The sequence below is a fragment of the Fopius arisanus genome, unplaced genomic scaffold (genome assembly GCF_000806365.1).
Source record: "Fopius arisanus strain USDA-PBARC FA_bdor unplaced genomic scaffold, ASM80636v1 scaffold00002, whole genome shotgun sequence".
Taxonomy (NCBI): Eukaryota; Metazoa; Arthropoda; class Insecta; order Hymenoptera; family Braconidae; genus Fopius; species Fopius arisanus.
The window spans coordinates 483446-501524 of NW_011887741.1; the positions used below are offsets into that span (position 1 = coordinate 483446).

General features: G+C 39.5%; 2 protein-coding genes across 7 annotated transcripts in view; one reads left to right on the forward strand and one right to left on the reverse strand.

Moving 5' to 3' along the window:
- The window catches only part of LOC105265985 (agrin), a 219642-nt gene that overhangs the window by 75151 nt on the left and 126412 nt on the right, over positions 1-18079 (forward strand). For 4 of the 6 annotated variants that reach the window (XM_011303849.1, XM_011303856.1, XM_011303860.1 and 1 more), the window contains exon 2: positions 10544-12137. The exons of the other annotated variants lie outside the window; for them this stretch is intronic. In XM_011303849.1, the coding sequence (XP_011302151.1) occupies positions 10766-12137 (1372 nt within the window). In that variant the 5' untranslated portion in view covers positions 10544-10765. The remainder of the gene's footprint in view (positions 1-10543; positions 12138-18079) is intronic. 6 annotated transcript variants of the gene reach the window in all.
- Positions 66-2437, reverse strand: LOC105265975 (lipase member I). Its single transcript, XM_011303838.1, has 6 exons — positions 1971-2437; positions 1576-1679; positions 1046-1332; positions 809-883; positions 500-742; positions 66-426 (listed from the first exon to the last, which is right to left on the reverse strand). Exons 1-6 carry the CDS (start codon positions 2424-2426, stop codon positions 362-364), a joined length of 1230 nt encoding a protein of 409 aa, XP_011302140.1. The 5' UTR covers positions 2427-2437; the 3' UTR covers positions 66-361.

Sequence of the window (18079 nt, forward strand, 5' to 3'; positions counted from 1 at the left end):
CGGAAATTCGAGTGAATTAATTATGAATATTAATATTAATGGATATTTGTAATTTTTTATTGGGATTAGATTCTCAAAAATTATTAATTACATGGAAATCTACGTATTTAAAATAGAAATGATTCTATGCATTTATCTTTAACAAGTTAATTCTTTTTTAATACGATGATTTTTCTATAATTAATTATTTGGAACTCATTCTGTCAATCACTGATCTCCATAATGAGTTTTCCTCGATTTTAGAGAAACATTTATGCGCATTTATCTCATGTCCATCAATTTTCGTACAGAATCCTGGAATTCCGTGACATTTCCTGAAAGGTCGATATATCCTCTCCATTTATATTACCGCTGCAATATTTTACTCCGTCACGAGGAGCCATCGCAGTATCGTCTTGATTTTCTCGCGATCGTTTTCTTTAATTTCTGCAAAGAAACAGAAATCGAGTGTTAGATTTTACGAAGTAATATTTAGGAGATCGATTGATATTGGTATAACCGTAATAAGGCGCATCGCTTGCGGTGGGAACGAAGAAGCTTCCTTCAGGCTTTGGATGAGCAGTGATTCCCAGGTTTTGACAGGTAGTCTCACAAGGTGTGTCAACATGAATCAGAGCTGATTCGATGCTCTGATTCCATAAAGTTCCGGTTAAAAATGATCCATTTCCGGTGGCTGCCACTTCCAAGGACTCGATGAAGTACTCATGAGCTTTATGATGGCTGCAGAATAGGGGCAATGTCGCTGTAAATTTTTTTCAATTATTAATTATGATATCTGGGGATCTTGATAATTAATTCGAGTACTGACACTGGACTACACGTTGTAAATCGACGCCACAATTCGGCTGAATTTGTCCTCCATTTACGTAAAAATCCACGTGTCCTGTGGACATTCATCAATAATAAAATAACAAAACTGGAGGGGGAACACACTATAAAACAATAGATAACAAAATAGTGAGAAAATATTTTCTCATATAAAAATTGAATTTTATCTGTTAAATCATATCAATATTTGAAAAGCACCGAAAAAAATGGTTAATACCTCTAGGGTCTAGCATTCCCAAACTAATTACAACCCCCTTATGCCCATTTGTGTGAATAATATCAACAAATGGCGCGTCTTCTTTATTCAGTGCGTAATTTGCTTCCGTGATGCAAGGGTGAGCCGGATCTAATCCTGTAATTCTCTCAACCGGCCATTCAGTTATGTTATGCTTAAAATACTGCCCTATCATTCCGACAATGTGGGCCCCCAAACTGAACCCAATTAAATGGATTGGGCCCCATGCTGTTCCTTCCGGAAAAGCCGATAGTAATTCAAGTGATAAGCTAGAAATAATTATAAATAAAAATTTATCTAACTTAATGAAAACCTTTCATGAAAATATTTAGTAAAAATTGCCGAACTTCGTTGAAACAAAATGAGAATTTTTTTGCACCTCGTAGCGTTTTTTCTGGAATTATTTCATAATCTTTACTCTATTTTTATGACTCGTGTGTTAAAAACATTCGCTAATCTTGCAGTAAAATGCTTTACTTGAATTACACGGAAATTTTTAGGATGAGACTCACTCTTTAACTTGTGTTGCTACATGTCGGGAGTCATAAACATCTTGCTTGTAATTGAGATTTTTCGAGAACACGCTCCAGTCAACAACAATGACGTTCACATCCTCCTGATAGAAAAAAGGATATCCGATAAAAATCATGACAAGCAACGCCATTGATAATTCAGTAGAGAAATAATGAAGTGAGATAAATGGATTTAAAAATCTATTGAATTACTGAACAAAAAATGTCACTTGATATTTCCTCTTACAATCACTAATCCCCCAGATCAATCGTTTAAAAAAATTATCAAATTCAATATCTGCCATTATCGGCTGTCAGTACGGCCGATTTTCTCAATGCCAATGGATGAATTCCTAAAAAAATTTATTACTTCGCTATTGTAATGGCGTCCTTACGTATTTCACGTAAGCAGTCGCCATTCGACGTAGCCAGTCATCCTCACCACTTTCTCTGTATCCATGAACAATGAAAACCGTTTTTCGCTCCGGATGAAATTTTGACTCTTCAATATTAATATAGTGCCCTTCCTCCACAAATCTCGCGCTCAAAATTTCACCGTCCGACTGCACGAACAAATCGAGATTTATTTTAGCAGTTGTTGGCTCGTCGTGAGGGTCGAGAAAGATAACGTCGGCAACTGCTGCTACTAAACCATTCTTGACACATGTAAATTCTTTGTCACTAACAGAGTGGCCAATTCTGGATTTAATATCGCGACTGAGACCCACCGCGGTATCAATGACTTGTCCACCAATGTTTTTTATTGACCGACTAATATCGAGCAATCCCTGAACATTAATGTTCAGAGCAATCGAGAGAATTAACCAGAGGAAAACCAAACAGTTCTTCATTGCTACTCAATTTTTCGCGGAATGAACAATTCTGGAAAACGTTCGAGCTGTTCCTTATATAATCCATTCTTCGCTATAAAATCAAGGAAGTGACTTCGGGGAATCCAGAATAACATAAAAGAATTTAAGCATTCAAACTGTGGCGTAAAATTCTCTTTGCTGCTTATTGAAAGCAAAATAATTGCGTAAAAAAAATTTTATTCGGTGAACGGTTGACTAATCATTTTTGGAAGAGCTTTTGAATTTTAATAATTTTATTTAATTAATTGGATTATTGTTCAAAAGAATAATTAATAATATCGATTCAATGGAAGTCTCTAAACAAGTAAATAAAAAAGTAGAAAATTACATTCTGTGCTTGCCAAAAAATTTGAAGTCAAAATGTAATTGTTTTCTGTCATCCGTGAATCCGTGCGCCCACGCAATTGACAATTTCAATGAAAAAAGAACTACAAAATTTTCCCTTTATTCGATGAAAATAACATTGCGACCCCCAAAAATGTATGAGATTAAAAACAAATATTTTCCGTTAGCCGCATGATTGTTTTCAAACTTACATAAACCAATCAAAAAACAATTTCCCCCTTCTGAATACGTCAATTATCAGGTAATTCTTTACAACTTTTATATGTTAACAACATTATTATTGATCATGGGTTGATTTTGACGTTGTTAAACAATTTGGGGATTGATTGAATTTCACGTTATTTTTTGCTCAAATTAATTCAATTAAAAACCACTCTCGTAAAAATGATTAGTCTACTCTCCACGAACTAAAAATTTCTCCTATCAACGCAGTTCGCAATTTTGCCGAGTCCACCACACCACAACGGAGGGAAAAAAATATCATACCAATAACACAATAATAATAAAAATATTCAAGTGTCCAATCTATTGAATTAATTATATATTTCACACCAAAAAATTGGTGGCTAGAATCAAGTACAAAGTAAACCCGACCCAAGAATATTATTATCTCACTGAATAGATTAAAAAATAAAAGAAAGTACAAATAGACTTTATACATTTTTCATACAACCTTCATGTAAATTCAAAAAATATCTAAAATCAGTGACACTCCCCTATTTTCAATCTATTTTTCGGTGTTTCCGAAAGCCCTGGACAATGCCAGATAATCCCCACCATCTCGCCTTCCCCTGCAAAACCGCTTCTCTCCACGAAAGTTTCAGCAATAACGCTACCACCCTCCCACTCCCCAGCAAATTTACATGGTGGGAGAATGGAAAGTATGCGCGTATTTTTCCCTTTGTTCCCTTGGAGGAAAAAAAAAAAAAAATCCACCGACCACCATTCGAGGTCGCGATGGATTGCGATAGGGCCATACAAAAGCGTGTGCTTTTTACCGACTTTCTCCTCCCACCCCCCATCCTTTCCCATCACAAACCCCCTAGAAAGGTCGTGCGCGTGACCCTATCGATTCCGGGTGCATGAACAGAAGGGGTTAACCCAATGGAGTAATTACAGTTTGGACGAATGAGATTAATTATGCAAACTTGTAGAATAAAACAAAAAGCCCCATTTCGATGAGACTGACGTGTCTGCTCTAGTGATTATTTTTACCGACATTTTCCCAGAATTTTCATTGGTGTGTGTCCCAGACACAAGGAGATAAATTATCGAAGGAATGGTCTCTTTCTTTTTACCGTTAAAAAAATAATGGGAAAGAAATACAATGAATTGGTAACTGAACAGAACTAATTTCAGATCAGATTTAACGCTTTCAATGCAATGCCTTCAGTTATCCCCGCTTCTCCACCCATTCCTACCCCTTATCTCCCCCCTCTCCGCCCACTCCACCCTCTCTATCTCTTCCACCTCTTCTACCTCCCAATGAATCGAAGTGCACCACCCCCTCTGGATTTTAATTACTCCGGTAAATCGGAGAGACTTTCGCATCTCGTTACAAACTTTTTTCTCGTCTTCTCTCTCGTTTGGGGATGAGAAATGAATGGATGCGGGAGGAAATGGGGGTGGAAGGGAGTTGGGAAAATTGAGCCTACAGTACTAACGATATATAGTTACACTCGAAACAATAGATTTCAAACGGGAGAAAATAGAATGGAAAGACGGAGTGAGAAAAGCATTGAGTCGTACCTTTTTCACTTGCCCCCATCCCTCCGTAACGAGAGAGGAACCCGAAGGGTGTGGCCCACTGATTCTCGCGACACGGGAGTTTCTGTCTAATAGTTCCCTAATTGAATCCAGGAGTACGTCCTCGAGATTTCGTCGTCAGATGGGCAGGAAGAAAGGCCGATGAAAGGAGTTGGTGGAATGAAAAGAAGTTGAGGACGTTGTGAGGTCTTTTTTTTGGGACTAGGGGAGGTATTTTTTGTCGAGTTGAGGGGTAGTAATTGTGATCGGGTTGGGAGGGGGTGGGTTCTCGGAAAAGTCTATTAAGAATCGTATGGAATTATTATTGTCAGGTGTGGGACAAGTCATTTATGATGCTGAGTGGTTTTTTGGGTTTCGGTGAAAAAACTTGAAATTCTTTGTAATTCCAAGTTTTAGAAGAATTTTTTTGAGAAGAGCAATTCATTGCATTCAGTTTGAATCAAACTCAATCAATTCCAATATTTTGTAAATGATTATTTATTGATTGGTAATAAGAGCCTGAGATAATTATGTTTAAATGAAGATAAATAAATAACTTGGGAATTTACCATTAAATTATTCAAACGTTTCATATTCTAAAATAAAATTATATCGATTAAATGTTAACAACGAATTACTAAACTTCAATTCGGATAAAATGCAAAAAGAAAAATCATTAAAAAATCATAATATCCAACAAAAGTTGTGTATTACTTCAGATCATCATTGAGTGATCTGAGAAAGACATTTGGCAGTTGAAATAACTAGTACACCAATTGATAAAAAAAACATGTCAATAGTACGCCCCCATGTTTACACTTTTCTGTGTACCCGATGATATTCTCCGAGGGTGTGTCATACTGATTACACACCGTAGAACTATGTACATCTCGAGGTCAAACAGATAGAACAACCGCCTATAGAGTCTCGAATTCAGTACACGGACAGTACAAATGATGATACTTATGGGTAAACCGCACCTGCACACTTGGAGTAACTGTTGGCTCGGGAAAATGAAGGGAACTGGTATTGCCCTAGGACACATGTCTCACTTTCCCCCACGGTAACATCTCCGACTGTAAATTTTCATAATGAATGTATATATGTGCTGGGGGATTGGATGAAAGCTGATACGCAGGTGGAGAGACGACATTATGCACCTGCCAGTTAAGCTTACCCTCACTCTCGTAATCCTAACGTTTGATTGCTACCATTACCATTGGTGCATCTAATAGGTAGTCTGAGGGATGATGGTGTACATTAAACTACGTTGTGAAATCGATTTTCCTATCATTGGTGGATGGCAGCGCTGGGGCAAAAAGTTGAACGAGGCGAATTGATAGAGACATTTCGCTTCTGAAAGGCTTCATCAACTATTAACGAAACCCGTCGTTGAATTCTAGGGGTTGTGTCAGTATTGCTTATCATTACAGTTGTACGTAACTTTGCCACCATTATGTTCAATGACTCGGTCAAATACTCGTAACTGTTTCTGGGATCTTTATCAGAGACCACAAATATGGCAGAATTACTATCAAGGATTTTCTTTCACTAAAACAAATTATGCATATGTATTTGTTTACATATATTATAAACGTGCGTTATAATATTATGTAATATATTCATATTATTTGATATGAATAAGCATATAGCTTTGTTGAGGAAAGAAAAGTACTTTTTTTTTTGGTTATATTTTTTTTTTATCTTCCGGATTTCGCCGGTATTATCGAACCTCGAGACAACATCGCGGAATCTTGAGAGAAACTCTGTCCAACCTCTCAGAATTATTGATTGCCCACTGGATCAATACGTGTATTTTTGGCCGAGTATTTCAGGAGACTGAAATACTCGAGGGCAAGTGCAAACAATGGCTGACCCATTTATTGAAACATACACTCCAACTTTAAACCATCAATGCTCTCTTCAAAAGGTGTGTTATTGTGATTTTCACTGACACTCATGATTTCCGATAAATTCCATAACATAATTGTTAAAAATTCAAGAAAAATGGAAAATTTAGTGATCGTTGAACATTGAAATTGAATTCATACTCATATCAATTGAAAATTCATATGATTTTGTCATTGAAATTTGCGGAAATTTCAGGAATAGAGGAATTATCCCAAAAATTGAGGAAAGATCAGAGATTGAAAATCGAAAATCGAATTAGCATTCTATCATTCTGGTGTTGATGTATTAGCAGAAAGAGGGTTGAAGGTAGTTGAAAGAGTTTTTCTCGGACAGTTTGACAAATTATTCTCGCCATTCGCCTCGCCCAGTTGACAAAACAGCGAGAGGGTTCCCCTCATTTTCTGCAGGCCACTGTCCGATTCCCGTGAAACATTGGACATTTTTGGTAGGGGAAGTTGTTTTCCAGCAGGAATAAGAATTATACGCAACATTTCACTGGTGTAAATCACTCGACGAAATTTCGACAATTATTTTCACCTTACGGACAGTTTTTCAAGATTTATCCAGCACTGTTTCCATTTGTTGTGTCACAAGACCGAGTGTTTTACGGCGCAATGGGGTGCGTTAAGATTCTCGAAGAAACGGAATAAAATCTACGAATATAGGACAACGAGAGTACGTCAGGATCATGTTGATACTAGTCTAGAGCAATGAAATCCCATGGGCGCATCAAAATACCAGTGACGGGATCGTTATTTCTGCAGTACCCTCTTTTGATATCGAAAATCACACTTTATCCCACCGTATCTTTCACTCTTTGACGTTCTGGTTTATTATCGCGATAATTTTTTTTTTTTCGTTCGTTCTTGTCCTTTTTTTCCAGATGTTTCCGACATTTTCTTCTCCCCTTTACCCGGTGATTCTCGTTTCATATCAAAGTTCCTCTGATGTTATGCCGGGGAATGACCGGAGTTTCTTTTTTTACTGCTGTCTTTTTTTCTTCTCTCCCATCTTTTTTTCGACCCCTCTCCCGTGTACATTGGCAACTGGGGATAGGGTAAATTTCTCATGGCCGTTTTCATGTCGTGATTTTCAACCGATCGTAGTCACCTTTATTTTTACAATGTTTGCTTTATTTATTCATTTTCACCTCGTTTACTCAATTCTTCCACCTCTCTTGGATGTGCCATCTCTTCTTTGAAATAGAGAGAGACGATAGGACACCCTTTTCCCATTAAACATTCAAAGGGGCTGTAAAAAAGAAGATGCATTTGCATCCTGCATTGCGACTGCGGTCCCACGGAAAAACATAAATAATTCAAAAGTTTTTATGCTACCTCTGGCTCCACTGGAAAACAGAGATGAGGGAGTGGAGGAATAAAAAAAAAACATTTGTGGCGAATGAAAGAGAGAACAATTTGGAGTGAAGGAAGAATGGTATGAGAGACCGGGGCAAATTGTCAAATGACGAGATGGAAATTGGAATTGAAACAAACGCTTGCAACGAGAGTTGGCGAGTTATTGCGATAATTCGGTGATAGCGGGAGGGATGAAATTCTCTTTGGAAAACACTGGTTGCCGATCTATTTATCTCTCACGCCTTTCGAGATACCGGGGGATGCATATTTTCATAACGCAAAACTTGTCGCTGTCATTTCTTATTTTGTGGAATAAAATTTATCGTCAGATGGAATTTTGTGATGGGATACACATGCGCAATTCTAGGTGAAGGGTTTTCAATTCTCTAGCCCATAAAATTGTAAAACAGTTGATAAGTCGAGATGAATAAAACGATATTTCGGCTCGATTCATAGCTTTTTCTACTAGGTGTTTAAATAATGAAACGTAACCACCGAATTTCGATCTGCGAATTCTTCGGATAGTATTGCCACCGGTCTAGCCGATGGGAATGCAGCTTGCAGGTGGTTCAGTCCCACTGCAATTAAATTTCAAAGATACCAAGACAATTATTATACCCAATGGAATATTTCTCCCCCGCAAATTTGGAATATCTTCGATTCCCGAGGGTAGAGGAGCTTAAGGGAGGAAGGACACAGGCTCAATGAGGCAAAACCGTCGACGGCTATTCGATTTAGCTGAGAATTGCAGGAGTTGGAATTTTCGTGAGAAAGTTTTAACGTGCCTCATTCGTGGAAAAAAAAAGTTTCACGGCTAAGGAAAATGCAGCCACTGGCATTGGAGTAATAACGGAAAAGGCGTTACTAATTTTCTCATTCCCCTCCTCTGTCAGCCCCGGTTTCTCGTTATCTTTCATTCTGCCTTTCATACCCCGAGAAAGAGACTACAATTATGCATCGAAATGATAAAAGCCTGGCAATCAGAAGGCGACGAGTAATGAACTCCGGGAAATTTCAATAACTCGCGAGTCGGAAAGTGATGGGGAGAAACTGATAGGCGATCAGGTTTAAATTAGAAAGTCATACTGAGGGTGAAGATAACCAGAAATATTCAATAGATTTCGATTGATTTAACTGCAAGGGAACGTCTCAGTTCTCCCTCAAAAATTCTTCCATGAAAAAATGTTCCCCAGTAAAATTCCCCGGGATCAATGGAGAGATTTTTTTCAGAGGGAGATTTTCATCAGTAAATATCTTCGAGAGAGATTCACACAACTTCACATAATTATTATAACTATTCCTCTATGTTGATTACTAAAAGCCTCCTCGAAAAAATTCGCCACGAAGTATCGATCCCCACGACAAACAAATAAGAGACGAAAAAGAAAGTAGTCCATTCGTCGTGACAAATACGCCTGTCACTTTTTTTTCTCTCCATTCCTTTCCTTTCATCTTCGTATTCATTGTCTTGTTTCTCAGTACTTTTTTTTTTCTCCAGCTTTACCTCCTGTTGTGTATACACGTCACATGTACAGCTCCAGCCTATAATTTACCCCCCAAACATGTTTCCTTTTCACCTGGTCTACACACCCCACAGTATTTCAGCGCAGTATACTCATTCAATCCTCCCCCCTCATTCTCCTGCCCCCTATCCAAGCAACCCTGTCGTTTGCATAAAGTGAGCTATCCGCGCTTTTAATATACGCAAATGAAGTTACGCTCCGGAACTAATCATATTTGCATGCGGAACAGCAATCTCCTTTGAACCCTGGTGTACTTATTACTCCAGCTTAGTCGCGAGGAAATTTTATGACGATGGAACGCCTTCCACCTCTCCTCAGCTCTGTCCTCTCTGGAACTACCGTTGTACAACTAAAGCCACGGGATTTCTCTTTTTATCCCCGGGATGAGATGGAAATAATTCTGATTGTTACACCTGGAGTCACCGTCACAATCAACGCTGAATATTCTGATTAACTAGGTCGCCTCATTTTATCTCTCAAACCCATAAACTAAAGCTTTGGATTTTTCACACTGACTCGAGCTGATTCTTTGATCTGAGTCTCGAAATAAATGGCTGGGCCACTTCATGATCTGTCCGCCCTACAAATCATCGACCCTGATTTCCTCCGCTCATCCATCAATTCCTCAACATCAGAAATAATGGATCAATCGTACAGTGATTGGCATGACGATACCAATAATATGAAACAATTCTACCATCATTAGACGGTGAAATCCACCCCATAAATTTGATATTATACATTAAACAATCGACAGTACCTAAATCCATACCTCGAGTTAGATTTCGGATTACGTGCGTCATTAACCCAAGCAGAACATAACGTTATTATCGTTATCATCGGTATTATCCGCTCTCTGGTTTGGGTATATGCGTGAAACGCTTGACGAAGGATGAAATGGGGTGGTGTCATCTCTCTCTAGCTCAACCCCTACAAAGCTCAAAGATCCTCAAGGGACGTGGTATCTAATTTGGCATGTTCGTTAACAAGCGCACACAATGCATCTAACTTGATATTCCACTTTGGTAGAGACGTATAAAATCTTGAAGGATTGAAAGCATCAACAGCAGAGGTCAAGTAGAATTTCCATACTGTTTAAAACGATTTCGAAACAATTAACTATCCCACAACATCTCTACCTCATTAACATCTAACTCACCTGTCCATCGAACTAACATCATTAACATTAACCAAACTCTCTCTTTATTTTCAGATTCTTCTCCCTCCAACTAACCAGCAGCAAACCAACTAATCAGCTTAACCCGACGCGCCTCCGAAGGGGATCAAAGAGACTTCATCGTAAAGTGGAAAATGTAGCGATTCACCGATGGTCTCTCCGTGATAATGGAATGAAGTTGATGCTCCATCCGGTACCATAATTACACGTAACTAACGGCGGAATGCAATCAACGATCGATCATGTTAATCCTAAAAGATGAGAAGGAACAATGGACTGAAGTTGGACCTCACCGAGAATACACCAGGTAGCTCAACATCGAGGCTACCGAATTTACTGGAGCATGCAGAGAGTTGTGACACGAGTATTGTTAATGGTACTGGTGAAAATTTGAGCGGTAAATTGCCGAACGTAGTTGAGGGCTCCATGGACTATGGTACCGAGCGAAGAACCTCCCGTTACATGGATTACGAGCCGAAGACCTTTCAGGATGGTCAGTCTGGAGGTGGTTACGTGGACAGTGGTATCCCAGCGAGAACAAACGATATCGATTACGGAGAGCGTAATTATCCCACGCGAAGTTTCGATAGGAAAACACCGGGCGGTGGATTTGATCAAGAGAACATGGAAAGATATGACAACAGGATATATCCGGAGGAGAGTTTGAGATATGACAGGAGGGCTGAGAGGCCGTATCAGGAGTCAGACCTGGATGCACCTTACGATAGAAGCGAGAGCCAAAAGCTACGTTATCAGGATCCACCGGACACCACCAGAAGGTACTCCAGAGATTTGACGGATTATGAGTACGCGGCGCGGTACGCTGAAGAGACACTCAAGCTCGATTCTAAAAAGGATCATCGCCATCACGTAGGTCAGATCTATGAACCCATCAGCAAGAACTATGACACTCTCACGAAGGGTGGCTACGAGTCTGGCATCAAAACAAGGGACTCATCTTACGAGCTCGGCTCCTGCTCCAATCCAAAATACGAGAGTAAGTACACGGTCGGCAAGATGTATGGTACATTGCCAAGATACGATACATCCGGTAAAACATATGACTCGTACGATACAGCTAGACCGTATGGATCAAAGTACGAGGAGCAGAGTTACGAGAGTGGTGTCAAGACATTCGACGGTTCAACATCAAAGTATGAATTGAGTACATCGAAAAGTTATATCCAGGAGCGATCGAAGTACGAGCCAGTGGCCAGATATCAGGATACATCAGCAAAATCTTACGATCAAACACTCAAGATAAGTGAAGTTGGTGCAACATCTGGTGCTTATCAGCGAAAACAAACGAGTGACTCGGCCAATCCAGCGGTAACTGAAAAAACTAATGGCTACAGAAAGAATAATTTCGAAGCTTACGGTGTGTACTCGGATCCCGAGGATGATCATGGATTTCGCACTGATAAAAAAGCACCCCAGTATACGTACAAGGGTGTTGTAGTTAATGTTACTGGTGAATCGAGTGTTGTAGACCAGAAAAAGAATGCCAAGGAGGGTAGACAGACTGAGGTACCGCGGAGCCCATGGTGCAGACCAACGATTCTTCTCCTCTTTCTGATACTCCTGATAGTTATCTTCGTTTTTGTCGCTGGTATCTTATTGTACTTCAATTGTAAGTACAATCACCTTATAATTACTCAGTATAATACCTATCGCGTTGAATTATTTATTTGATTTTTCTCTGAATTCTATGTGATTTGTTCGATATCTAATCTCAAGTCACTGGGTACCTCTCGATCTTTTCCTTAATGACTCCCAATACCAATTACTCACGGTTCGTGCTGTACAATCGACATGGGAACAATGACACAGCTACGAAAAGCTAAAGCTAAATCTATACCCACTTCTCTTGTTCGTCTCTTTGCCCCGCGTCTCCCTCACTTCATTCCTTTTCTTTTGCCAATGTCAGTGGCACGTGCTGACGATACGTTAGCTACGGCGTAACTGTCTCTACTGCAGTTTTATGTGTCGAATTTGACATGCCTGGCACGTAGGGACTTGCCACTAGCGAAACTGTTCGGTTGGAATTACAATGTGTTCAGTAAAGAGAAGTACGGAGACACCAGTGAACGCCAACCGGAAACGATACTGGCGATGGTAAAGAGTGGGTGGTACAGGGGTGGATGAAGAATCGGAAAAATACTGAGAGTGAGGTATTTGAGTAGAATGAGGGGGTTAAAAAGAGATGACGAAAAAATGAGATTTGGCGGTGGGCTGGGGTTTATTGGCGGGTTCGGATTGCTTCTTGAAGAACGGGTCCGTTCACGTTCGAACGTGACCAATAGAAATTTATTTCAAAAATTAATCCATACATTTGAGATGGCAATTTCATTTGGCTCGTAGAGATGATTTGACCTTCATGTTTGAGCTCAAGTTTTGGCCCGATCGATTTCACACCGTCCTCGTATCATTTGCTTCGACGATCTGCATCATTCACACGTTTTCTACATGTAGAAGACATGGTAATCTCCCACTGGTACTTCGTCCACACAATTCTCCGCATTTCCATCAGGAAATCTCGACTGAATGTGAATTGCCCTCTCGCTTGGACGAATTTTGAGTGGTGGGAGGAATCGTTAATGATTTCGATGGTTCACTTTTTGACTGATGAAGTCGCTCCGAATTGTGTGACTCTCGATTATTGAAGGCCTGTTGATTTGGCGAGGGGACGATGGAGTTGACGATTCGGAGATAATGAGGACTACTGGTGGCTTCCGCCTGGTGACCTCATTGATGTCTGGTGGCTTGCGCTATTGATTCTTGTTGGAAGGTCACAATGTCATATCTCCAGATCAAAATTATTCACGATGACGTCTGGTTCTGGTTGTTCGCTGGTGTCAGTCAATTAGGCAATTGGGAGATTGGTGATTGGGGAGTAATTATTCATCCCAGATGATCAAACATGACAAGTTGTTTTTGGATTATTCGTCATCATGAAGATTTTCGTCATCAGCTTCCTTGTGTCGGGTGTCATCCGATGCACTCGTTTAATCGGCAATAATTCCGAGTGGAAATTGTTCGACAATCATTGTACCGTTGCACTAGAATTAAGCAATTACTTATTTCTCGTATCGTCTGACTATAGAAATGGAATTCCATCACGATAGATCGAGTCTTTCAGTTCAGTAGACTCTCCGCACAAGACTCAATTCCACAAACGAATTGATAGACTTCCAATATTGGAGAGAGAAAAAAAAATTCCATTGCCGTATTTTCTTCTTTCTCGATTCTCCAAAGCATTCTTGGAATAGGATTACACCCTAAAGGGCTTTTCGCGAGCGGCTTTGAACTTGATGTCACGTACACATACAGATATCGATTTACTCGGTACGATAATACGATATAGTAGTTAAGTGTATTTTTAAGCATCAATGAGACTGAATGTAAGGGTCACGCTTATTTCCTGCTGATGGACCTCCGCTCTGAATCCGCTCACAATCCAATCCCATTCAAATATCCTCAAAACCCAGCCCTCACCCTCTCATCCTTGATATCCAATGGTCCGTTCCCACGAGATATTGTACATCGTTCCCTCTTCGATTGTCGTACAAAACGTACTCGGAAAATTTTCACCAGAGAGTCATTGTGCAGATCCAAAACCACCTCGGCTCTGGGGACGTATCCGGCAGGGACGTGATATTGGACATTTTTTTTTGTTATCGACTTTTTCCGTTATACTTTTTACCACTCCATTCATTCCATAGTGCACTTTTGACTCTTTACCACTAACGAAGGCACTAAAATTGCTCTGAAGTTTTGATCGGGCGTTTTTTTCCCCCAGGTTCCTTTTGAATTTCTTTTGAATTTCTTTTGAATTTCTTTTGAATTTCTTTTGAATTTCTTTTCAATTTCTTTCGAGCGACTCCTTGAGCTAACGCGCTCCAATCAATGGGAAAGTGATTTTCAAGGGGCAAAGAATAATTATTTTCGCGGAATGGTGTTCTTAAGGCTTTTTTCTCGATAATTATCAGATCTGATCGTTATTCGATTTTTGATATTCGAAAGAGAGAGTGAAGATCTGGATCTACTTTTTGTTATCAACTTTCGTTATATTTTCCATCACCACCCACTCACCCCATTCACTTTCGACTTTTTACCACTAATGATGGCACTAATTCACTTGCCAAGTTTTGATCGATGTTTTTTTTCCTTAAGTTTGTTCTGAGCGAGTTCTTGAGCTAACGCGCTCCAATCAATAGACAAGTTACGTCAGAAGGAAAAATAATAATTATTTTCATGGATCGCGTTCCCGGGGTTTTTCACGAGATCAATACCTGGTCTGATCGTCATTTGAAACGTTTCGTCGTCATATCCTCATCATCTTCACACCGATGTCTCATAAAACAATTATCGAAATTTACTTACAACTTTATTTTTTCCGCGTATCCTCATACTCATTCTTCTCGCTTCAAAAACCACTCAGTCACCCGACTAAACACCACATTTATATTTCACTCAACCCACGGGTACCTCTCGGTAACTCGAAAGTATAATCACGAAACGGAGAGAGGAGTGAAAAAAATCAAATGGCGGGAGGAAGCTCGTATACCCAGAAGCTCTAATTCTCGAAGAGAACTAGCAAAACTTGCCGGCACATTCCTCCTGTTTCTTTTTCCCTCCCGTCTATTTTCCCTGTTTTTATTCTGGTGTTCATATAAATTAGCTTGGCTGTTTGCGTCGTTAGAGAGATAGGCAGACGCAATATGGGCCGTGCTAACGTCCTCCCAGTAGCTTCCCAGAGGGATGCGAGGGGTGAGAGGGTGTACAAGGGTGAAAGAAGGGAAAAAGGAAGTGGACAAACTAACCCAAGGAGGATTACACAGTTAAAAGAAACGACTAAGACACGAGTAAGGGAATGGGGGAATTCCGGGGGGAATTCTTGAGGCAACCCCTAGCTCCACAAACCCGTACACTCAATGCCGCAGAGTAGACGATTTTCTCTTTCTTGAAATTTCTTTTTTCTTCCCCGCTTTTCTGCTTTTTTTTTCGCTCTCGACATTTTTCGTTTTCTTTCCTCTGGCCAAACGAAGTTTTGAACTTTTGGCCTGGAGGACTCCGGGCGACCGCAGGATCTTAAATGGGCGCGAGATGAGTGAGGGAGAAAAATAATATTAGAAAAGAGCGGAAGAGCTCGGAGATAGGACTGTATAAAATTGCCGGGATGAGGTGGAGATGTGGGAGGTGAGTTTCCGGGATTTATCGGTGTTGGGACTTATTAACTCTTGAGAGGGAAGTTAACATTAATCTCTTGGAAGAGCAAAGTTACTGGAGGTCGACCGCTCAGATTCGATTGATTTTTCCGGGCGTCTGCGGTGATTGTAGATCGCGTTTTGCTGTGGTTTTCGAAATGTTATTCGGAATTTCAATTACTTTTAATGGAATATTAATACAAGTGATAGGATTCGTCGGAAATTCACCGAACGGTGGATGAATTATGCAAAAATCCTTCATGAAGCTTTATTAATTAGTTATTGATGAATAGCGATGGTATATTTGAATTCAGTAATTGATCAATTCTAATGAATTAATTGATGAATATTGGAATTTCATCCATTGTTTATTAATCAATTATAATTGTAAAATATTTATCAAAGGGGAATCTGTTATGGGAAAAATAAATATTATGTAATTTTCTAATAAATCCGAAACTTCAATATTTTTCTTCTTAATCGTCATTATTTTAGAAATTAATAAACGATAGTACACGAAATTTATTTTTATGAGTGCCCCCCCCCCCCCCCCTGCAGTAGAAATTTCATCTAATTACAAATATGTGCCTTTTGATTTTGAGGATAACTACTGCGACAATTACACTCTCACCTGTTTTAATCTTCATAAAAATTTTTAATGATCAAAGCAGAATCCTCTCTTTTTCACTAAAAAAATGGAGAAGCGAACAACTGGGGAAAACTCACCTCCTCCAAAGACCTCCAAAATAATATTCCCTAACGAATATCACCTCATTAACCTACATCCCCGTGAAGCCCATCGTCACCGAGTAAAAATGCACGCTCACAAAAATACACATAATTATCCTTTGTAGATTTGCGTTAACAGAATTTTTCACCAGTAAAACCCGTATTTCGCACTTTCTTTGTCGTGCCTGTCATTATTTTTCAGTTGCGAGGGTTGAAGAACAGAATTCCGTTGTTGACTTGCTCCACTGTATCTGGCACAAATCTTTATTTTCAGCAATTCTTTGTTTTTTTTTTTTGAGGAATTTAAATTATTTCGGTGAAAGATCTGGGGAAAATTTTGCCGAAGGAGGTGGTTATGGTTCATGGCCTGCCTCCTCAATTTTCCATACACACGAAACATTTAACGTCCAGCAACAAATTTTCAAGTATCCGGTGTGTTATGCAAAGTTCTGTACATATGCCAGACGCTGAGGCATCTGGTGCTGGTGCTAAAGTCTATCGGCGTAAAACATGAAATGCTTGGTTGTGAGAGGTAGACCTCTTGAAATTCAACAGTTCACCGGAATGCGCTAATTTCATTATGCATTTTCGTCGATTCAAATTGGACAATTTATTATGATTAATTTGCTAATTTTGAGAATCGTCGTGAGTTTTATACCATCAAGCTGTTGACTAACGGTTGATGTTTTAACGGTAATTACTCGGGTTGACGAAGTAATTTGACAATTATTTTCCCAATTAATCTCCGCGAAAAGTTCCTATCCGATTTCGGAATTTACTAATCATAAAATTTTGAAAATTATTCCCACCATCTCCTCTCCACCGGTCCAATAACCGGAACTTAATATTCCGGCATGGCATCACTTTTAATTATTCCCTAAAAACAATTAAAAATTTTATATCCCCGGGTTTTATCTCCCTTCATCTTCACTCATGTGCAGCATCCGGCTCAAGGATTTATGCTGCAAAATAGTTTAGGGCACCGAGGGAGGTGGTGAGGAGAGTTCGAGGGGATGAGGATGGGCAGTGGCTCGCCAGGATTAAGGACAGCAACGGATCATATTAAGGACTGGATCGTTGGGCCGTATATATATTCTCCTTGCGCCATCCGCTGGGATCGAACGACCTCGTAACCCTGGGCTTGCCTTCGCCTTTCGCAAAATAAATTGCACCCCCTCTGGAGGTACGGCTCAGTGCATCCCGTACCCTCTCCCTCTTATGGCGCTTTTCGTACCAACTATAAGAAGTTGGAGATCTCGTTCCACCAAAGCGTAAAACTACGTCATACGACTCTCGCTAAACTCCTCGCTGTCTCTCACTTTTCTCGTGCTTTTTTACCTCATCACTCCAGTGGCATCTCAAAAATCTCAATTAAGTTTCGATGAAACACGGAATTTCCGACATCTCATATTGACATTACGGAGGACAACTATTTTTTAATATCCAAGAAACCGAAATTTGTCGACATTTATTTTTAACCATTTCGTGGATTTTGAGTTTTTATATTTTCCTAACAAACGCGGAAATGTTTCTTCTTATTTATTTTAAGATAAATTTACTTGTATCAAATTAATAACAATACTAATAATAATAGTTATTATTATTGCTATTAAATTATTTTTTGAGAAAATTAAAT

Coding starts and splice junctions, on each gene's coding strand:
- LOC105265975 (XM_011303838.1), bottom strand. CDS start 2,426: ATGAAGAACTGTTTGGTTTTCCTCTGGTTAATTCTCTCGATTGCTCTG. Junction 1,333..1,575: donor GTAGCAACACAAGTTAAAGA/GTGAGTCTCATC, acceptor AATTATTTCTAG/CTTATCACTTGAATTACTAT. Junction 427..499: donor AAGCGATGCGCCTTATTACG/GTTATACCAATA, acceptor GTTTCTTTGCAG/AAATTAAAGAAAACGATCGC.